The 22,830-nt window shown below is 51.8% G+C and overlaps 1 protein-coding gene across 1 annotated transcript; it reads left to right on the forward strand.

The window, feature by feature from the left end:
• Positions 1-1,028: 1,028 nt before the first annotated feature.
• On the forward strand, positions 1,029-22,830 carry DSTYK (dual serine/threonine and tyrosine protein kinase). The gene is made up of 14 exons (XM_062509391.1): positions 1,029-1,260; positions 7,497-7,666; positions 7,832-8,047; positions 10,186-10,795; positions 11,401-11,675; positions 12,602-12,685; positions 14,672-14,848; positions 16,403-16,532; positions 17,360-17,516; positions 18,732-18,864; positions 19,130-19,243; positions 19,699-19,813; positions 20,616-20,750; positions 22,628-22,830. The coding sequence occupies exons 1-14, from the start codon at positions 1,029-1,031 to the stop codon at positions 22,813-22,815; spliced, it is 2,736 nt and encodes a 911-aa protein (XP_062365375.1). The 3' UTR covers positions 22,816-22,830.

Raw genomic sequence — 22,830 nt, forward strand, 5'->3', positions numbered from 1 at the left:
TCACGCTGTGACCGGGAGACTCCCCCGCGGCTCCGGGATCCTCCTCGGGCTGCTGCAGCTCATCCGAGCGGCACCGCTTCATCCCGGGAGCGCCGTGCCCGCGGCTAGCGGGGGGCGCCTCACGGCCGCGGCGGCGGGCGGCGCCCCGGCGGCCGCTGCGGGGCCCGTGGGCTGCGCGGCCCCGGCCCGCCCGCCCCGCCGAGCCCGGGCCGGGCGGCGGCTCCGCGCCGCGGCGGCTCCGCGCCCGCCGCCGGCACCGGCATCGCGGCCGCCGCCGTGCCTGACGGATAGCGCCGCCGGCCAACGGCAGCGCGAGGCAGGAGGGATCTCGCGCGGTGATTGGTGGAGGGTGGTCGGAAGGCGGTGCTGGCGGGAGGAATTAACCAATGAAGACGCGCGGAGGGCGGGGCCGCCGCTGGTGATTCGCGGAGGCGGAGCGGAGCCGGAGACGGGCGGGCCGCCTCCTGCCGAGGCGCTTCGCGCAGCGCGGGATGCGGCAGCAGCAGGCCGTATTTCATCTTCCCCTTTTGCTCCCCGCTCTTAAATACGCCTTCTTACGGTCGTTCTCTTTTTTTTGAGTATTTTTTCTCGCCCGCCGCGGGGCTGCGCAGAGGCCGCGGAGGTAGGTCTGCGGCCGCTCTTTGAGAAACTACATATTCCATGAGGCTTTGTGGAACAACAGACTACAACTCCCGGCGTCCCCCCGCGGGCCGGGGATAATGAACTACATTTTAACGTAAATGAACTACACCTCCCAGCGTTCCTCGCACGCGGGGTGCGCCCGGTCTCCTCCTCCCCCTTTGCCCTGCGGCGCGCCGACAAACGTTCCGCGCACACGCAGCGCGGCTGGTGGAGTCGCTTCCCCTCGGGAGAAGGCGGCGGCCGCGGGGGTCGGGGAGGGGCGGGGGGTGGGGGGGGTCGGGAGACGAGGAAATCCTCGGGGAGGTTTCTCCCCGAACGGCGGCAGCCTGGCAGGGCCCGAGTGCGGCCCGCGGTGGGGAGGGGATAGCGGGGCAGACCCGGAGGACATGGAGGGTGAGGAGGCCCCGTCATGGCGGGGTCCCGGCGGGGCTGTGCGGGAGCTCTGCCGCTCATTCGGCCACTACAACCGGCACCTGGCGCGGCTACAGCAGAACCTGAGAGAGACCAAAAGGTTCTTCCGCGACGTCAAGTACTCCCAGGGACATCCCTTCGCCTCGGCGCCTGCCGGTGACGGCCCCTCCTCCGCCGGGGATGGGGATGGGGGTCCCGGGGATGGCGGTGAGAGAGGGGCGGGGACGGGGAGGCCTCTCTGGGGGTGAGGGGGGTGTGAGGGTGAGGGGTCTGTGGGGTAAAGGGGAGTTCTCTGGGGGTGAGGGGTCTCGGAGGGGCTTGCGAGCGTTGGGGTGAGGAGTGAAGTGTCGAACTTGGGGGGGCTGTAATGGGGGTTATAGGGCTGGGGGTGCCTGGAGGGTGTGAGAGGCTTTGTGGGGTGAAGGGAGGAAGGCAGGGGGTGATTTAGGGTGGACATGAGGAAGATATTCTCCCTGAGGGTTTTGGGGCACAAGCGCAGAGATCAGGGAACTTTTGGACATGGCTCTCAGGGTGGGATTGTTGGGGTGTCTGTGCAGGGCCAGGAGCTGGATCCATGATCGCTGTGAGTCCTTTCCATGATTTCATGATGGGGACCCTCTCCCCCTTGTCCCTGACTCCCACCTGCAGCTCCATCCCCACAGGGAGGGAGGTTCAGAGGAGGCAGCACCTGGAGCGGGTGGGATGAGGGGCTGGCATTCCCTGTTTGTCCCGGAGTTCCATGGAAATAGTGGCCTCATTCAGGACCTCTCTGGTCATCTGCTGCTGTTGACAAACAGAGCTGCCGGTGGCCCCTCTCCTGCCACTTGGTGTTTCCATAAGACTGTCTCGTGAGAGGAGCTCAGTGTGATGTGGGAAGTCCATAAAGATCTTCTTCATTCATCCCCAAATGGCTCCTGAGTCACCTCTCTTGGCCACTTGTCCAGGATCCTTGTCCATGATTCTTGTCCCTCCTTGTCTTGCACTCCCAAGTCCTGGTTTAATGTTTGAAGTGTTGAGTTTTTCTGTCTGTGTATATAAAAAAAATTTGGTTTTGGGCTGATTTGGGGTTCGTTTCCCCCTGGTGGTACTGTGGAGTTGGTGCTGGAAAGGTTTTGGGAATGCATTGGGATTTTGGGAAGTGGCTGCTGCCCCTCTCACCAGGCTGGGTAGGGAGTGAGATTTTGGGAGGGGGCAGAGCCAGGACAGGTGACCCTGTGATGTTTGGAATTTGGGATTGTTCTGCTTGGAGAGGAGAAGGATTTGGGGTGAATTGAGAAAAGATGGAATATTTCCAAGGGAGGGAGTGCCAGCACACGGGGAATGGCTTCCCACTGCCAGAGGGCAGAGATAGATGGGATTTTGGGAATAAATCCTTCCTTGGGAGGGTGGGGAGGGGCTGGGATGGAATTCCCAGAGGAGCTGTGGCTGCCCCTGCGTCCCTGGGAGTGTCCCAGGCCAGGTTGAACAGTGGATAAAATGGAAAAAAAATAGATAAAATAGAAAAAAAAAAGGATCAAATGGCACCCTGGGATAGTGGGAAGTGTCCGTCCCAACCCAAACTATTCCAGGATTCCCTGAGCTGGTTTGGATGGGATGTTGGAAATAAATCCTTCCCTGGGAAGGTGGGGAGGGGCTGGGATGGAATTCCCAGAGAATCCATGGCTGCCCCATCCCTGGGAGTCCCCAAAGCCAGGCTGGATGTGGCTGGGATCAAACTAGGATTGTGGAAATTGTCCTTTTTTCTCTGGGGAGGTTTTTAGGTGACAGGAGGTTTAAAGAGTGCAGTTTTCCTTGACTTTTGCCCAAAATCTGCCCTTCAGGTGGTTCCAAAGTGGAAGAATTTTGTCCAAGGACTTGTGCAGGGTCAGTTTTAACTGGGCAGTGGAGTGGAGTGGACAGGACAGAATTCCTGGGATCTGGAGTGGGAAAAGGAACCTGGATAAGAAAAGTGGATGTCTTGGAAAGCAAAGAGATGTGAAGGGTCTGCCTTTGGGGCACCTACAGGACAGATGGGGACAGCACAGGGAGGGGAAGTTCCCTGTGGATCAGCTTCCAAACACAGCCAGGGCTGAGTATCTGCTGAGTATGTGTTGAGTATCTGCTGAGTAGGAGCCCCTGAACCCCTCAGGTGAGCTCAAGGTGGTGCTTCAAGGAGCAAACAAATCCTTTTATTTCTCACTTTCCCTGCTTGGATGGTGACACAACACCCATCACTCCAAGGCTGCTACTCTGAGGTTACTCTGAGGTTACTCCTGGGAGCAGAACTGAGCTGGATCCAGGGGGCAGCCACTGTTTGTAAGAGCAGGGAAAGTTGTGTTTGCTCTTCCCAGAGAGTCAACAAAATCCTGGCTGTTCCCCAGGGCTCCTTCTCCTCGCTCCAGGCAGGCTGGGAATTTGTGCATCCTTTAATTCCAGCCAAAAAAATCACCCACCCACCCACCCCCCCAAAAAAAAAAAAAAATCACTGAGATACAGCAATTATTGAAGGATTATTTATATGTGTGTACAAATAGAATCCTGGGGTGGTTTTCCAGGAATTCCTCCAGGAATTGCCTTTTGGGAATGGTTTTCTCCAATCCTGAGGGTTCTTGGGGAGCTGTAAAAACAAAACCTGAGTTAGGGACTTGCAGCATAAAGTAGGTAAAGATATGGGGGAAAAAAATCAATTTGTTTTCTGCTCATTGGGGTTGTTTTTTTTGTGCTGTGCCTGTAATAACTGGAACAATCTGAGCTGGAAACCTGAGGGTTTGGAGGATTCTTTTGCTTTATTTTAGAAATTTTTGAGAAAATCCCCAGAGTTTTGGGCAGCAGCTCGGGTTCCCTTAATGGTGTGTGCTGGGGCTCAGCTTCCAGAAATAAATGTATTTTTTATGGAGTTCTCCTGAGGGTTTGGAGGTGTTTTTGGTGCTGATCTCTGCTGACTGAGGAGTTCTTGCTGTTCAAAGCTCTGAGCTCTGTTGGTATCACCGTGATCCCCTAAAGATCAGGACTGCTTTTGGGGGTAAAAAGTTGGATTTAAGAGCAGTGGAGAGGTGGTTGGGGTGGGATTTGTGGAGTAACTCCTCAGGCTGATGAAAGGAGAATTTCCCAAGGAGCTTCAGAGGATAGAATTTGGTTCTGCAGCCTTTAGAGCTGCTGAAATCAGAATTAATTGAATTTTTTTTTTTTTTTTTGTCCTGGAATCAACACCTCTTTGTTGATATGGATCTAGAAGTGGGTTTATTTAGAATTCCAGCCTGGTTTGGCTTGGAAAGGACCTTAAACCTCATCCAGTCTCCCACATTCCAGGTTGATCCGAGCTGATTTTGGACACCTCAGTTGACACAAATGTGTTGAGATTAAATCTTGTGGTGGCCAAAGCCTGCTGGAAGTCACAGCCAGCAGCTCAGAAATGACCAGAATCCTTGGAAAAGCCTCAATAATGGCAAAACCAGGGTGTGGAAAATGGAGTAAAGGCCATCAAAGTGCGGGAAAGGGGATGAGTCAATGCTTGGAGCTTCTGTAGATCCCATAAATCCGAGCTTTGAGTGGATTTGGAGATGAGTCCTGCTGAGAGCTGCCCTTGTTCCATGGACAGGCCTCCTTTTATCCCGGGGAATTCATGGGATGTGTGAGCCCTGGGGCTCCCTGGATTGAAGTGTTCATCACATGGCCCATCCCAGCAGGATCTGGGATGGAGCTCCAGCTTTGAGCACAGCAATGTCACTGCATCCCTCTGGGAAGTTCTGATCCCACTTTTTGTTGAGTCCCTCCCACCCTGGGTCCGTGTCCTTGCTGATCACGGGGTGTGGAATCACAGGGAAGGTGTTTGAACCTCGGATCCTGGAGAAAAGATGCATTTGGGAGGACCTTGGGAAAGGTGTTTGAACCCTGGATCCTGGAGAAAAGTTGGATTTGGCAGGACTTCAGAGCAGTTTCCCAGAAGCCAAAGGAGCTCCAAAAAGACTGGAAAGGGAATTTTCACATGGATAAGGGGAATGGCCTCGAGCTGAAGGAGAGAACGTTTAGATGGGATGAATATGGGCAGAAATTCCTCTCTGTGAGGGTAGGGACATCTGGGATGGAATTCCTGGAGAATCCATGGCTGCCCCATCCCTGGGAGTATCCAGCAAAAGTGAGTGTCCAACAAAGCCAGGTTGGAGCAGCCTAGGATTGTGAAGGTGACAGAGGAACAGGATGAGCTTTCAGGTCCAGCCCAAACCATCCCAAGATTCTGCTTCTCCATCCATATGAATAACCCTTTAATAATTCCAGTTAAGCTGCTGTACCTGAGTGATTTTTTTGGGGGATATTTCTGATGGACTTGCAGATCCAAAAATTCCAAACCTGCCTGGAACAAGGAGAGGGAGCTCCGCTGCCTCTTTTCCCTTCAGAAGCCTCAGCAGGGAAAAGGCTCTGCCTGTGCAGCCCTCCCTGAATTGCTTTTTTCATGCTCTGGAGCCTGAATCCCAGCAGAAACTCCAATGAATGTCCCCAAATCAAAGCCATCCTTAATCCTGCAGATGAAGGCTCAAATGTGCAATTTGTGGGGTTTTTCCAGATCCTTCTCTTTTGTGAGCTCCTGGTCAGCTTCCAGCCATTTGGTCACTTGATGTGGCTCTTGAAAGGCTTGTTTGGAAACCAAATCCTAAAATCACATTTCAAGGAGAGATTCCTGCCTTAAACCATTCCCAAACTTAGGGTTTGGAGCTCAGAATTGGGGTTCTGTGGGGCAAGGGTGCAGTGCTGAGCCACAAAAAGTTTTTCTATCGTTTTGGGGTGGAAAAAGTCCTCCAAAATCCTATTTCCAGCTGGAAGATTTGAGGGGAAGGCAAACCTTGGCCAGGGTTTTAAAGAAGCTTTAAACCAGTCGAAGACTACACAACGTGCTCCAAATTTGGCCGGTTTTAATTAAACTGGAGTGATTAAGCTGTCAGAGTGAGGAGCAGGATGTGTTGTAGGATCTCTTTAGTCGGGTTTGGAGTGTGAGGAGGATCCTGGTGGAGGGGAGGATCTTGTTTTCCTGACAATTTGGGCTGCCAGAACATGACTCATGAAAAAAAGAATTTTAACAGCACCTTCCCTGTAAAATCCCTGTTGCTCCTTCCAGTACCAGAGCAATCCTGATGGTTTGTAGCTCTCAAATTGGGTATTTATAGGGACTGGCACCTCCATTTCCCATTTAATTTCATTCCTGGGCCTTGTGCCCTGGAATTTTTGTATTCCTGAAGCGCAGCAGATGAGGGATTTGTTTGTTATTCCACATTTTTGGGACTGTCAGAGTCATCCTGCTGCTGTGCACGAGGGAAACGCTGAATTTAGCCCTTCCCAAAGCCAGATTTAGAACTTTTAAGAAAAGAAAACAGGAGGTAAACTCAGCCCTGAGGCTGAATTAGTGCAGCCAGGTGAGGGGAGGGAGTTGTTCCATCCCACTGACCTTGGAATTCTTCACCCATGACGCTGCTCAGGGAAGATGAGTAAGGAGGGTGAGGACAGTGAGCTCCGGAAGGGAAGCAGATGTGGAGAAATTTCCTTTTCCTCCTCTCCAAGCCAATCCCTGGCAAACTCTGCTAGTTTATTGTTGGAGCAGCAAGGGGGAGGGGGGACATTTTTGGGGTTTGAGGGGAATTTGTGGGGTGTGAAGGGAGTTTGTGTGTTCTGAGGGACATTTGTAGGATCTGAGGGACCTTTGTGGGGTTTGAGACTGTTCCAGAACCTTCTGGTTGCCAGCAAAGTGCCTTCCCTGGGGCTCATCCCTTCCCAGGCTGCTGGCTTTCCCCTCAGGGATGAACCCCCTAAATATCCCATTTCCCCCCTCAGGGATGAGCCCCATAATATCCAATTTCCCCCTCAGGGATGAACCCCTAAATATCCAATTTCCCCCCTCAGGGACAGTCCCCTAAATATCCCATTTTCCTCCCCAGGGACAATCCCCTAAATATCCCATTTTCCCCTCACAGATGACCCCCTAAATATCCCTTTTTCCCACTCAGGGACAATCCCCTAAATATCCCATTTTCCCCTCAGAGACCAGCCCCATAATACTAATTTTTCCCCTCAGGGATGAGCCCCTAAATGTTCCATTTTCCCCTCATAGACAAGCCCCTAAATATCCCATTTTCCCCTCAGGGACAATCCCCTAAATATCCCATTTTCCCCTCAGAGATGAGCCCCAAATGTTCCATTTTCCCCTCAGAGATGAGCCCCTAAATGTTCCATTTTCCCCTCATAGACAAGCCCCTAAATATCCCATTTTCCCCTCAGGGACAATCCCCTAAACATCCCATTTTTCCCCTCAGAGATGAACCCCTAAATGTTCCATTTTCCCCTCAGAGATGAGCCCCTAAATGTTCCATTTTCCCCTCAGAGATGAACCCCTAAATGTTCCATTTCCCCCTCAGGGACAATCCCCCAAATCCCCATTTCCCCCCGATGCTGATCCATAACCTGCTGTCCCCTTGCAGGCCACGGCCCCGCCTGGTTCCCGCGGCACGAGGAGGAGCAGCTGCAGCGCTCGGTGAGCTGGCGGCCATGTCTGCTCATCCTGGGCCAGAACTGCGGCGCCAAGGGCCGGCTACTGAACGCGCTGCTGGGCCAGCAGCTGCTGCCTTTGCCCGGGGCTGGCACCGGGGAGGTGCTGCCCTCACCTCAGGATGGCACCGGGGAGGTGCTGCCCTCACCTCAGGATGGCATCGGGGAGGTGCTGCCCTCACCTCAGGATGGCATCGGGGAGGTGCTGCCCTCACCTCAAGATGGCACCGGGGAGGTGCTGCCCTCGCCCAGGGCTGGCACTGAGGAGCGCTGCCGGCGCCGCCGCGTGCGCTTCACCCACGGGGCACGGACGCGGCTCAGCCTGGCACTGCCCGGGCAGTACGAGCTGGTGCAGGTGCTGGCAGCCCACAGCGGGCACTGGGACACCATTCCCGAGCAGGACCTGCAGGTGCCCGGTGACGCCGAGGATCCCGCCCAGAGGGTGGCAGAGCTGGAGGTGGTGCTGCCCTACGCTCTGCTCAAGGTGAGGGTGGAACCATGCTCGGCACTGATGTGGTCTGTGGGGAGCTTTGGGTGGCACCGTCACTGTCCCTGGTCTGTGGGGAGCTTGGGGTGGCACCGTCCCTGTCCCTGGTCTGTGGGGAGCTTGGGGTGGCACCGTCCCTGTCCCTGGTCTGTGGGGAGCTTGGGGTGGCACCGTCCCTGTCCCTGGTCTGTGGGGAGCTTGGGGTGGCACTGTTACTGTTCCTACATCGATCAATAAATTCCCAATTGCCCAGTTGTCCCTGCCCTGCGGGGAATTTAGGGTGGCACTGCCACTGTCCCTGTCCTGGTCTATGGGGGGTGTGGGGTGGCACTGCCACTGTTCCCTGGTACTTTTTTTCTCCTCTTCCTGCTGGATTCCTGAATCCCAAATTTTCCCCAAGGAAGGAGTGAGGAAGGAACCAAAATCCCATTTCCATGGGGTGGCTGCTGTGGGAACCTTGTGCTGCTCTGGGATATTTTTAAATCTCGAATATCAGGATGGAAAAATCTGATATTTTGGCAGAGCCGCCCAGTTCCTTGGGGATTTTAGGAATTCAGTGGGGTCATGGGGAATAAACCACAGGACCAGACAGATTCTGGGATTATTATGGGATTTACAGCAGGAGCAAACACTCGACTGCTTCCCTAAATCCAGTCAGCTGTGCCTGGGAGCAGGGATGGGCTTGGTTTTCCTTGGATTTATTCCTTTTTCCTGCCCTTGTGGGATTTGGAATTTTGGGCTGAAAAGTGTAAGGATTGTAGGGAATGAGAAACTTCCAGTTGTTGTGACAAAACTGGAAAGTTAATGAGAAATCAAATTAATTGGGATTTATTTTGTGGCTCAACTTTTTTCTCCTCAGATTTCCATGGAAACAGGAAAAAAATGGGCGAGATTTGAGCAAAACTGGGTGTGTGAAACAAAACAAAGAGAATTTAAAGTGGAATCTGGGGGTACAAAAGTGGCTGGGATGAATGAGGGAGGCATGGAATGAGCTCCCAAATGGAATAAAAGCAGGAATTGTCAGACTGGAGTGAGTCACAGGCTGTTCTTGGAAAGCAAAATATCAAATTGGAGCAGGAAAAGGCTGAGCTGGGCCTGCAGTCGTTTTCTGAGGAGAAATTTGGGTGAAAACAGCACAAAATTGGGTTTTCAGCACCTCAGCTCACTGAGCAAACAGGGACTAAAGTGCCCCAAGCCTGGAAAAACGAGACAAAAAACTGGGATGGAGCCAGGAAATGCTTTAAACTGCTCTGGAAATGAGGAATTCTGTTGGTTTGATAACCTGGCTCACTCTGGTGGGTGCTGAGAGGATCCCACAGAATTTCTGGAATTATTGTCAGGGTTTGCCTAATCCCTGATTTTGATTCATGTTTAACGTTCTGGAATCATGCAGGAATTGCAGGTTGGAATCCCACTGAATTCCTGGATTTTTTTTTTCTGGGTCAAGAGCTGTTTGATCCTTGATTTTGATTTGTGTTTGGGGTTCTGGGAATGCTGTGACCATCCAGGAATTGCAGGGTTGGTGCAAAATAGGGCAGGGATAAGGTGAAAAGTTCTAACTTTTCCATGCTGGCTCTTTCCTGGGATACTTCTCCTAAACTTTGTCCTAAAATTGCAAGGATTTGGTGCAAAACAAGGAATTTGGAGTTGTTGCAGGTGAGGGTCCAGATCTGAAGAATTTGGAAGAATCCAGTTTTTTTTTCTTTGCATGTGAATTCCAGGACTTTGTCCTAAAATTCCAAGGCAGTTGGTTCAAAGTAAGGAATTTGGAGTTAGGGATCAGCCTTGTCCTAAACTGGGCTAAAACTCCAAGGATTTGGTCCAAAATAAGGAATTTAGAGTTAGGGATCAGCCTTGTCCTAAACTGGGCTAAAACTCCAAGGATTTGGTCCAAAATAAGGAATTTAGAGTTAGGGATCAGCCTTGCAGCCGAGACTCCAGATCTGCTTTGAAGAATTCCTTTTTTTTTTTTTTTTTTTTTTTTTTTTTTTTTTTTTTTTTTTGCTGTGTGAGCAAATTCCAGGGCATTTTTCCACAGGAAAACAAACAGATAAACAAACAAAAAAAAACCTCTCCAAACTTTTTTTTTTTTCTTTTTTTAATTGATTTATTGTATTTTATTTTCTTTTCCCCAGGAAGTGGACATCGTGGTGGCTCCATGCCGGGGTTTCCAATCAGCTGAAGCCACCCTGGATGAGTTTGTGAACCAGGTGCTGCCCGTTGTCACCTTTGCCATCAGCGAGCCACAACTGTCCCCATCCGACCAGGCAGAACTTCGGGAAATCAAGGAAAAATTCTCCCTGCCCATCTTCTTCCTTCGAGTGGGCAGCGAACCCGACAGGGACAAATCCCCTGTGCTGCACAGGCAGCTGCTGGATCTGGAATTCCTGACCCCCTCCAGCCCCTGCGGAATTCCCGGCTCTTCCATGCTGGAGAAGCTGCGGTTGTTGAGCGCCTTCTCCAGGCAGGTGCTGCAGCAGCACCTGGTGCAGGCGGCCACGAGGCTGAGCGAGGTTCACGGGCGCTGCCTCAACATCTTCATCAACCAGGCCTTCGACATGCAGAGGGACCTGCAGATCACCCCAAAACGCCTGGAGTACACCCGCAGGAAGGAGAGCGAGCTCTACGAGTCGCTGATGGGCATCGCCAACCGCAAGCAGGAGGAGATGAAGGACATGATCGTGGACACCCTGGGCAGTATGAAGGAGGAGCTGCTGGAGGATGCTGCCAGCATGGAGTTCCGAGGTGGGTGCTGCCTGGAGGGGTTGGAGGGTCTGGGAGTGGGTTTGGGGGTGGGTTTTGGTGTTTTGGGGTGTGTCTCGTCTGCTTCCCTTTCCCCTGTGGTTTTTCCTTTCCCTTTCCTTGTGTCCTCTGGTCTTCCCTTCCCTTCCCTTCCCTTCCCTTCCCTTCCCTTCCCTTCCCTTCCCTTCCCTTCCCTTCCCTTCCCTTCCCTTCCCTTCCCTTCCCTTCCCTTCCCTTCCCTTCCCTTCCCTTCCCAAAACTTCCCAAAACTTCCCAAAACTTCCCTTCCCTTCCCAAAACTTCCCTTCCCTTCCCTTCCCAAAACTTCCCTTCTCAAAACTTGCCTTCCCAAAACTTGCCTTCCCAAAACTTCCCAAAACTTCCCACACCTTCCCTTCCCCTCCCCTCTTTTTACCTTGAATAAAATGATAACAATCTTGCCTTAAACAATAATAATCTTGGGTAAAATAATAATAATAATGCAGTTCTGAGGTCGTGGCAGAAGAACATTTTATAAAACACCATTTGGAGCAGTTTGAGCTCCCTCAGGAGCCTTTCTCCCAACAATCCCATAACCTCCAGGACATTTTCTCTTCCTTTTCTTGCAGACATCATCATCCCCGAGAACGGCGAGCCCGTCAGCTCCAAGGACATCAAACGCTGCATCCAGCAGATCCAGGAGCTGATCATCTCCAGGCTCAACCAGGCTGTGGCCAATAAATTGATCAGCTCTGTGGATTATCTGCGGGAGAGCTTTGTGGGCACCCTGGAGCGCTGCCTCAAGAGCCTGGAAGAGTCCTGGGAGGGATCCGTGCACCCGCCCCGGGGGCTGGAGAAACCCCGGGAGGGATCCGTGCACATCACCAGCAATTACCTCAAACAGGTCTGGCAGGAAAGTGGGAAACTGGGGGGGTGAAACGTGGGGGAATTGGGAATTTGGGGGGGTGAAACGTGGGGGAATTTGGGGGGGTGAAACGTGGGGGAATTTGGGGTGGTGAAACGTGGGGGAATTGGGAATTTGGGGTGGTGAAACGTGGGGGAATTGGGAATTTGGGGTGGTGAAATGTGGGGGAATTGGGGTGGTGAAACATGGGGGAATTGGGAATTTGGAGGGGTGAAACGTGGGGGAATTGGGGTGGTGAAACATGGGGGAATTGGGAATTTGGAGGGGTGAAATGTGGGGGAATTGGGGTGGTGAAACGTGGGGGAATTGGGAATTTGGGGGGGTGAAACATGGGGAAATTTGGGGGGTGAAACATGGGGAAATTGGGAATTTGGGGGGGTGAAACATGGGGGAATTTGGGGGGGTGAAATGTGGTGGAATTGGGAATTTGGGGGGGTGAAATGTGGGGGAATTAGGAATTTGGGGGGGTGAAACATGGGGAAATTTGGGGGGTGAAATGTGGGGGAATTGGGAATTTGGGGGGGTGAAACATGGGGAAATTGGGGTGGTGAAACGTGGGGGAATGGGGAAATTGGGGTAGTGAAACATGAGGGAATTGGGAATTTGGGGGCGTGAAACGTGGGGGAATGGGGGGATGAAATATGGGGGAATTGGGAATTTGGGGTGGTGAAACGTGGGGGAATGGGGGGGGGGGTGAAACGATAGTTTTCCTAAATCTATGTGAAATAATCAAATTACAGCCTAAAAACATGCATGAAATAACACAGTAAATCAATTAACCAAGTGATTAATGGAATATCCCATTTTTTTCTATTTTCACAGGCTCTAGCAAAGTTCCTAGATGGCAGAATTCCCATTTCCCCCTCTTCTCCCAGAGGAAAATTCCCATTTTTCTACTTTTCCAGATCCTGAATGCAGCCTATCACGTGGAGGTCACTTTCCACTCGGGCTCGACGGTGACCAGGATGCTGTGGGAACAGATCAAACAGGTGAAAAAAGTGAATTTTGGAGCCAAGAATCCTCTCAGCTGCTCCCTATGTTCACTCTGTGAGTTTTATTCCTGGGGATTTCCACCCCTGGAAGTGCCAAAGGCCAGGTTGGATGGAGCTGGGATAAAAATTCAAATCTTTTCCAATCCAATTCATTCTGGGATTGCAGGATTCTCATCCAGAGGGGATTGATCCCAAAATAGTTGGAAAAAATCATGGAGAGGTGTTCCCAAATGGGTGAAATCTCCAGGGCAGCAGCTTTTTCCTGGGCCAAGGTGTGGAAATTCCAGGTGTTGGATGCAGCACTTCCTGTAATTAGTGGGTAATTAAATTGCTGTGCTTCAGCCTTCATTAGAAACCACAGAATTCCAGGAGTGGATCCCTGTCCTGGGAAGGGAGGAGGAATCTGGAGTTTGTTCCCACTCTGAACTGGGATTATTTGAGGAAAAGTCATGTTCTTGCTCATCCATCTGAGGAGGGAATAAAATTCCAACTCAGAGCAGGAATTTCAGGAATATTACAACTTTGAACAGCCAGAAATTGAAACCAAACCAGAGCAAATCTGAGAGGAGAGGAGCAAATTATCCTCTCAAATTATCACTCTGTGCAGCTCCCTGACAGGTGCTGTGCTCAGGTGGGGTTGGTCTCCTTCTCCAGGCAGCACTGACAGAACCAGAGGACACAGTTCTAATCTGTACCAAGGGGAATTTAGGTTGGATATCAGGAAAAAGTTTTTCATGGAAAGAAGGATAAAATACTGGAATTGTCTGCTCAGGGATGTGGTGGAGTCACATCCCTGGGTGTGTTAAAAACAGACTGGATGTGGCACTGGGTGCCATGGGTTAGTTCAGGTGTTGGGCTGGGTTGGACTCGATGATTTGAAGTGTGGTTTGGGTGTGCTTTGATCTGTGGGATTTGGGATGCTGTGGGATTTGATTCTGTGTGATTTGGGATTCTGTGTGGTTTGGATGCTGTGTGGGATTGGGGATGCTGTGTGGGATTGGGGATGCTGGGTAGGATTTGGGATGCTGTGGGATTTGGATTCTATGATTGGGATGCTGTGGGATTGGGGATGCTGTGGGATTGGGGATGCTGTGGGATTGGGGATGCTGTGTGGGATTGGGGATGCTGTGGGATTGGGGATGCTGTGTGGGATTGGGGATGCTGTGGGATTGGGGATGCTGTGGGATTGGGGATGCTGTGTGGGATTGGGGATGCTGTGTGGGATTGGGGATGCTGTGTGGGATTGGGGATGCTGTGTGGGATTGGGGATGCTGTGTGGGATTGGGGATGCTGTGTGGGATTGGGGATGCTGTGTGGGATTGGGGATGCTGTGTGGGATTGGGGATGCTGTGTGGGATTGGGGATGCTGTGGGATTGGGGATGCTGTGTGGGATTGGGGATGCTGTGGGATTTGGATTCTATGATTGGGATGCTGTGGGATTGGGGATGCTGTGTGGTTTGGGATGCTGTGGGATTGGGGATGCTGTGTGGGATTGGGGATGCTGTGGGATTGGGGATGCTGTGTGGGATTGGGGATGCTGTGTGGGATTGGGGATGCTGTGTGGGATTGGGGATGCTGTGTGGGATTGGGGATGCTGTGTGGGATTGGGGATGCTGTGTGGGATTGGGGATGCTGTGTGGGATTGGGGATGCTGTGGGATTGGGGATGCTGTGTGGGATTGGGGATGCTGTGTGGGATTGGGGATGCTGTGTGGGATTGGGGATGCTGTGGGATTGGGGATGCTGTGTGGGATTGGGGATGCTGTGGGATTTGGATTCTATGATTGGGATGCTGTGGGATTGGGGATGCTGTGTGGTTTGGGATGCTGTGGGATTGGGGATGCTGTGTGGGATTTGGGATGCTGTGGGATTTGGATTCTATGATTGGGATGCTGGGTGGTTTGGATCCTGTGGGATTGGGATCCTGTGTGATTCCCGCGTGCCTTTTTTCCCCGCATGATTTTTTTCCCTGTGCTTTCCCAGATAATCCAGCGGCTCACGTGGGTCAGCCCCCCGGCCATCACCAGTGACTGGAAGAGGAAGGTGGCCCAGGATGCCATCGAGAGCCTCAGTGCCTCCAAACTGGCCAAGAGCATCTGCAGCCAGTTCCGCACGCGCCTCAACAGCTCCCACGAGGCCTTCGCTGCCTCCCTGCGCCAGGTCAGGGAAAACTGCCCTGGGAAGGGGGGATTGGAACTCAAAACCACCCAAAGCTGCCCTGGGAAGGGGGGATTGGAACTCAAAAGCACCCAAAGCTGCCCTGGGAAGGGGGATTGGAACTCAAAAGCACCCAAAGCTGCCCTGGGAAGGGGGGATTGGAACTCAAAAGCACCCAAAGCTGCCCTGGGAAGGGGGATTGGAACTCAAAAGCACCCAAAGCTGCCCTGGGAAGGGGGGATTGGAACTCAAAAGCACCCAAAGCTGCCCTGGGAAGGGGGATTGGAACTCAAAAGCACCCAAAACTGCCCTGGGAAGGGGGGATTGGAACTCAAAAGCACCCAAAGCTGCCCTGGGAAGGGGGGATTGGAACTCAAAAGCACCCAAAGCTGCCCTGGGAAGGGGGGATTGGAACTCAAAAGCACCCAAAGCTGCCCTGGGAAGGGGGATTGGAACTCAAAAGCACCCAAAACTGCCCTGGGAAGGGGGGATTGGAACTCAAAAGCACCCAAAGCTGCCCTGGGAAGGGGGATTGGAACTCAAAACCACACAAAATTGCCCTGGGCTGCGGATGGGAAAGGGGATTTTAACTTAAAAACACCAGAACCTGCCCTGAGTTGTGGCTGGGAAAGGAGAATTTTAACTTTTATATAAAAATTATATATCTATAGCTATATATACCTCTATATATGTATTTATAAACTATATATATGTATAGCTATAGCTATATGTATATATTTGTCTATATATGAATTATATATCTAAATTATATATATAAAAATTACATATCTATAGCAATATACGCCTCTATATATGTCTATATAAATTATATATAAAAGTAATATATATAAATTACATATTTATAGCTATATATATATGTATAAATTATATATATATGAATTGTATATATCTATAGCTATCTCTCTCTCTATATATAAAAATCTAAGTTGTGTCTGTGATTCCCTGTGCCTGTGCGTCTGTTTCCGTGTGTCTGCGTGTCCATCCGAATGTCTGTCTGTCCGTGTTCCCGTCTGTCTGTCCGTCCGTGTTCCCGTCTGTCTGTCTGTCCGTGTGTCCGTGTTCCCGTCTGTCCGTGTGTCCGTGCTCCCGTGTGTCCGTCTGTCCGTGCTCCCGTGTGTCCGTCTGTTCGTGTTCCCGTGAGTCCGTGTTCCCATCTGTCCGTCTGTCTGTGTTCCCGTCTGTCCGTGTGTCCGTGTTCCCATCTGTCCGTCTGTCTGTGTTCCCGTGTGTCCGTGTTCCCGTCTGTCTGTCCGTCCGTGTGTCCGTGCTCCCGTGTGTCCGTCTGTTCGTGTTCCCGTGAGTCCGTGTTCCCATCTGTCCGTCTGTCTGTGTTCCCGTCTGTCCGTGTGTCCGTGTTCCCATCTGTCCGTCTGTCCGTGTTCCCGTGTCTCCGTATTCCCGTCTGTCCGTGTTCCCGTGTGTCTGTGTTCCCATGTCTCCATCTGTCCATGTCCCCGTGTGTCCGTGTCCCCGTGTGTCCGTGTCCCCGTGTCCCCGTGTGTCCCTGTGTCCGTGTGTCCGTCCGTCCCGCCGCAGCTGGAGGACGGTCACTGGGGCCGGCTGGAGAGGACGGAGGGCCTGTGGCTCAAGGTGAGGAAGGAGCACGCGCCCCGGCTGGCGCGGCTGGCCCTGGAGAGCAGATCCCTGCAGGACGTGCTGCTGCACGGTGAGGGCTCCGCGGGGAGCGCCGGGGAGGGGCTGGCATCCTCCCTGCCCCTTCCTCTCCGGGGCCAGCTGGGAGCTCCCGCAGCCGGCACAGCCTGGGAGTGTGCAGGAGGGACAAACGGGGGCTGGGGCTGGGGGTTTGTGACTTGGAATGGGGGTGGTTGATTCCTGGGATCTGTGCCTTGGGCTGGGGCTGATTCCTGGGATCTGTGCCTTGGGCTGGGGCTGATTGCTGGGATCTGTTCCTTGGGCTGGGGCTGATTGCTGGGATCTGTGCCCTGAGCTGGGGCTGATTCCTGGGATCTGTGCCTTGGGCTGGGGCTGATTCCTGGGATCTGTGCCTTGGGCTGGGGCTGATTCCTGGGATCTGTGCCCTGAGCTGGGGCTGATTCCTGGGATCTGTGCCCTGAGCTGGGGCTGATTCCTGGGATCTGTGCCTTGGGCTGGGGCTGATTCCTGGGATCTGTGCCTTGGGCTGGGGCTGATTCCTGGGATCTGTGCCTTGTGCTGGGGCTGATTCCTGGGATCTGTGCCTTGGGCTGGGGCTGATTCCTGGGATCTGTGCCCTGGGCTGGGGCTGATTCCTGGGATCTGTGCCCTGAGCTGGGGCTGATTCCTGGGATCTGTGCCCTGAGCTGGGGCTGATTCCTGGGATCTGTACCTTGGGCTGGGGCTGATTCCTGGGATCTGTGCCTTGGGCTGGGTCTGATTGCTGGGATCTGTTCCTTGGGCTGGGGCTGATTGCTGGGATCTGTTCCTTGGGCTGGGGCTGATTCCTGGGATCTGTGCCTTGGGCTGGGGCTGATTCCTGGGATCTGATCCTTGCAGGGAAGCCCAGGCTGGGCAGGGAGCTGGGCCGAGGCCAGTATGGGGTGGTGTACCTGTGTGACACCTGGGGGGGACACTTCCCCTGCGCCCTCAAATCCGTCGTCCCTCCGGATGAGAAGCACTGGAATGACCTGGCACTGGAATTTCACTACATGAGGTCTGTATGACCTGAGTGCTTCCCCCCTTCCACTGGGATCCCGTTGGTTTCCCAGGATTGTCCAGGCTGCAGGAGCACCCCCAGGCTGTGGCTGGTGTCCCCTTTGTCACCCAGCCCGGAGCTCTGATCCAGCTTTGCTGCAGTTCCACTCTGGAATGTGGGATTGGAGCTCCTGGAATGCTCAGCCATTCCCAACCCTGGCAGGACACTAAAAAAATATTGGTGAATAAAGATGGGCACAGAACTTGAAAGTTTTGGTGGCAAAAGCTCTAATTTAATGTTACAGTCTTATTTTTATATAGTTTTTTAAAGGCTTTGTGTTTAATTGCTTAGTAATTTTCTTGCTGCTTAATTTCTTGATTAGGTGTTTGTGTGTATATTCTCTTTTCATATTGGTGTTTATATATTTTTTATGGATTCTCATGGCATAGACTTTTTTCTTTTCCATAGGTGCAGCTTGTTTTTCTTAGTAAGAATAAATTGTTACATAAATTGATTTTTATTTTTAGGTTCTTTTTCATGGGGACTTGACATGCTAGTTGTTAACTGCACTTAGCTGAAGTAACAATCTTAGGTCATGATTTTATAAAGCTTTTCTTTTATAAGTTTTTTTTTTCTTATACACCTTGTGAAGGGCAGGGATGCTCCTTCCTGCCTTAATTGGATTCTCTGCTGCCAAAATTCAGGTTAAAGTCCAATTTACAGACCATAATAACCAGAAATTCTTTTCCCCCCGACTCCTGGCAGTGAATCCTCCCTCTTTTCCTACTCCTTTTCCTGCCTCAATCCCCAAAAAAGCCAGGGATGGTTCTGCAGTGCAGAGAGCAGCTGGTTTGCAGTAAACAGCTGCAGGCACAGCCAGCTGACAGAAGAATGGGTTTTTTTGTGACTCTAACCTTTAAAAAGGCTTTTATTTTTGAGTTTAATTGGCTGAGACAGCTGAGGATTGTGCTGCTCTGAGCTGGGCTGGGAATTTTTGTTAAATCTGCAGCTCTGGGGCATCTTCCCTTGGCCTGGGCTGGAGGACAGGGATAAAAATGACCCCAATTTTTTGTGCTGAACCTTCTGCAGGTCACTGAAGAAACGTAGGGGACAAAAATTACCCCAATTTTTTGTGCTCAACCTTCTGCAGAGACTCTGGGGTTTCTTCCCTTGGCCTGGGCTGGAGGACAGGGATAAAAATGTCCCAAATTTTCTGTGCTGAACCTGCTCCAGGTCCCTGCAGTCCCACGAGAGGCTGGTACACCTGCATGGCTCCGTGATCGATTATGGCTACGGGGGAGGCTCCAGCATTGCTGTGCTGCTCATCATGGAGAGGCTGCACAGGGACCTCTACACAGGCCTGAAGGTGCTAAATTCCCTTCTTAAATATTGATTTTTATATCTGTTTTATTCCTGGAAGTGCTGGGAACAGATCTTGGTGCAACCTTGGTTTAGTGGGAAGTGTCCCTGTTCATGGGGTGTTTTAATCTCCCAACTCAAAAAGTGATTCTCTAATTTAAAAAATATGCATTAATCCATGAAACAAAGATGGAATTGCTCAATTTTCAGTGTTTTGATAAAGGAGAACAAATCAACTTTTAGGAATAAAATCCATGTTTTTTTCCCCTCAGGCTGGGCTAGAATTGGAGCCACGGTTGCAGATTGCCTTGGATGTGGTGGAAGGGATCCGGTACCTGCACAGCCAGGGCTTGGTGCACAGGGATATCAAACTCAAAAACGTCCTGGTAAGGAAAATCCCTGCCCCTTCCTCATCCCAGAGACTTTGTAGTGGCAAAAAGAAGCTGGAAATGAGGGAATAACTTCCTCCATGTGGAATATTTGAAGCTGTGCTGGTGTCAACCACAGGGAGGTTTTGCTGCCTCCTTTCCTGGCTGGAAGCCTGGGGCAAAGGGAGCAGGGAATGATTCCTTTGGAGTGCAGACAGCTTAATCCATGAGTAGAATTTCCAGTTCCTGCTTCCCTGAAATCCCAGCCACACCCCTGGTGTGGGAGATGAGTGACTCCAGGGAAAAGCTCTGGAACAAGCAGGATATCAATTAAAACCCAGTTAAAACTCCCAGTATGAATCAATATAAAAAAAAAAAATCTATTTTATGGGAGACACGGGGTTCTCACCTGCCTGCCTGTGTTTGTTGTTTTTTTTTTTTTTTTTTTTTTTTGGTTTTTTTTTTTACCCCAGCTGGACAAAAAGAACCGGGCCAAGATCACAGATTTGGGGTTCTGCAAACCCGAGGCGATGATGTCCGGCAGCATCGTGGGCACCCCCATCCACATGGCTCCTGAGCTGTTCACAGGTGGGATCCCCCTGAACCCGCTGCTCTGCCTGCAGTTCTGAGAGGGAAATTCCTTGGAATTCATCTCTCAGTTGCTCCTGAGGTCATTCCAACCCCACAAAATTCCCTGCTTTCAATGCTCGCTGTATTTTTCCCATGTTTTAAGTGCCGCTCTTGACAGGGGATAATGGGGTTGATCAGCTTTGCTGAAGTAATTAGAAAGGTAAATTAGTGTTGGTAGGAAGCTGGAAATTTTTGGCTTTCATAGGGAAATATTCCAGGAAGGAATCCCTGTAAGGAATTTCCAAGCTGTTAGTACCTTGGAGTGAATTTGGATTTGCTGGGAATTCTGGCAGCTGTTCCAAATCTTTTTCCTGAGTTTTGGAACCACTTGGAAATTTAAATCCCACTTGTCTAAATCTTTTTGCTCTGTCAAAGCTGCTCCTGCTTGAAGAAGGCTGGGATCAAATGGAAGCATCTCAGTTTGTGGGAATTTTGGGGATACCTGGAGTATTTCTGGGATGAGAGGCTGATGTTTGGCTCTGACAGAGCTAAACCTTACAGGTGCTGGTGTTTAAAACACACCTGAGCTCAGTTTGGGAATTCCTGGTACAGCTTAAATTTATAAATCCTGGGAATTGGAAAAGCTTAACCTTGATCCCAGCTCCTGCTGCCTTCCTGGGTTTCACACAAGTTTTGCCTTCCTGCTATGAAACTGAGATTTAAGTTTGAGGAAATGGGACTGTGAAATCACCACTTAGCCTGGCTAGCTCCCAGTGATTTTTTTTTTTTCCTGCTGATCCCACGTGTTTTTTTTTCCCAGGGAAATATGACAATTCCGTGGATGTTTATGCCTTTGGGATCCTGTTCTGGTACCTCTGCTCGGGCCACGTGAAGTTACCTGAGGCTTTTGAGAGGTGTGCAAGCAAAGATCACCTGTGGAACAACGTCAGGAGAGGTACCTGGGCTTGGCTCAACTCTGAAAAACCTGAGCTGCTGGGAAAATCCAGTTTTATTCTGGTGGTGGTGGTGAAGTGAAAGGAAAAAAAATCCCAGAATCCCTGAAGTTGGAAAAGATTTCTGGGATCATCGAGTCCAAGCTGTGCCCAAATCCCCACTCTGAGCACTCAGTGCCACCTCCAGGGATGGGCACTCCAAACCTCCCTGGGCAGCCCCTTCCAGCCCTTTCCAGGAGGAAATTCCAGCCTGAGCCTCCCCTGGCCCAGCCCGAGGCCGTTCCCTCTCCTCCTGTCCCTGTTCCCTGGGATGAGATCCCAAATCCCCCCCGGCTGTCCCCTCCTGTCAGGGAGTTGTGCAGAGCCAGAAATTCCCCCTGAGCCTCCTTTTCTCCAGGCTGAGCCCCTTCCCCTCAGGATTCTCCAAACCCTTCCCCAGCTCCATTCCCTTCCTTGGACTCACTCCACCCCCAAAATGCCCCCACTGAACTGGACACAGGGATTGAGGCTCCTCCAGGGACAATCCCTGTCCTGTTCCTGCTGCTCCAGGAGTTTTTGATCCAGACTTTAGAGGGTTCATTCACTGGCCAGGTTCTGCTGGAAGTTGAACTGAAATTCCCTGGATTAAAGAGGTTTTTGGGATCAGCTCCTTCCCCAGCAGCACAGGGAATGCTCAGCATGCTCAATCCAGGAAGCAGCAGAACCTTGGGATGAAAATCAGCCCCTGGAGCAGCCAGGAATGATCCCCTGAGGAATGTTTAATCCCTGGCACTCGTGGGATCTGCACATCCAATTCCTTGAGGAATGGGACAGAGCTGGATGTGGAGGGAAAAATCTGCTCCAGCTGTTCCCCAAAATATCAATTCCTGACTCCCTGGATCTGGGGAGGGCTGGGATTTGTGTCAGCAAAACCCCTAAAAATACCAACTCCTGCTGGTTCCCTGGGTTTGGGGATTTGTCCCAGCTTTGTCAGGAAGTTTGATCCTCTGTGCCTGGAGGTTTCTGTCTGTGGAAATTCCTCCTGGTCAGGTGGGAAGGATTATCTGGGATGGGCCAGGCTGTGTCCCACACTCCGGGGAGTTCCCGGGTGGAGCTGGCTGCCAGAGGCTCTGGAATGTGCAGCCGGGTGAGGGGATTGGGATCCCGACAGGAAAAGGGTTTTGTTGATCCCAAATAGCTGCACGAAAGGAGATTCCAGTGGAATTAACTGGGACAGCTGGGAAGAGAAGATTCCAGGGACACCTCAGAGCTCCTTCCGGGGCCTGAAGGGGCTCAAGAAGGAGGGAGAGGGATTTTTCACCTCAGAGCTCCTTCCGGGGCCTGAAGGGGCTCAAGAAGGAGGGAGAGGGATTTTTATATGGAACGGAGTGACAGGACAAGAGCTGATCAAGTAAAAGAGGGAAGGTTTGGATGGGATTTTGGGGAAGGAATTCCTGACTGGGAGAGTGGGGAGGGGCTGGAATGGAATGGAATGGAATGGAATGGAATGGAATGGAATGGAATGGAATGGAATGGAATGGAATGGAATTCCCACAGAATCCATGGCTGTCCCATCCTTGGGAGTGTCCAAGACCAGGTTGGAACATCCTGGGACAGGGAAAGGTGTCCTTGCCCATGGAATGAGATGAGTTTAAAGCCCCTCCCAACCCAACTCTCTATTTCAATCCATGATTCCATGGATTTGACCCTTTGGAAGTGCTGGAATGTGCCCCTTTCCCAAGTGCTCCAGACCCCTGTGCCCAAGGGGGCAAGCAAGGCTTTCCCTGGGAAATCCTGGCATCCCGTCCCTTTGTCCCTTTGTCCCTTTGTCCCTTTGTCCCTTTGTCCCTTTGTCCCGTCCCTTTATCCCGTCCCTTTATGCCACCCCCGTGTTTTCCAGGGGTTCGTCCGGAGCGGCTCCCGGTGTTTGACGAGGAATGCTGGCAGCTGATGGAAGCGTGCTGGGATGGAGACTCCTCCCAGCGGCCTCTCCTGGGAATCGTGCAGCCCATGCTCCAGGGAATCATGGACAGGCTCTGCCGGGCCGGCTGCGAGCATCCCAGCAAAGGCCTGGATGACTCCACCTGAGCGGGAATTGCGGCA

Source organism: Cinclus cinclus, chromosome 27 (assembly GCF_963662255.1).
Source record: "Cinclus cinclus chromosome 27, bCinCin1.1, whole genome shotgun sequence".
Classification (NCBI taxonomy): domain Eukaryota; kingdom Metazoa; phylum Chordata; class Aves; order Passeriformes; family Cinclidae; genus Cinclus; species Cinclus cinclus.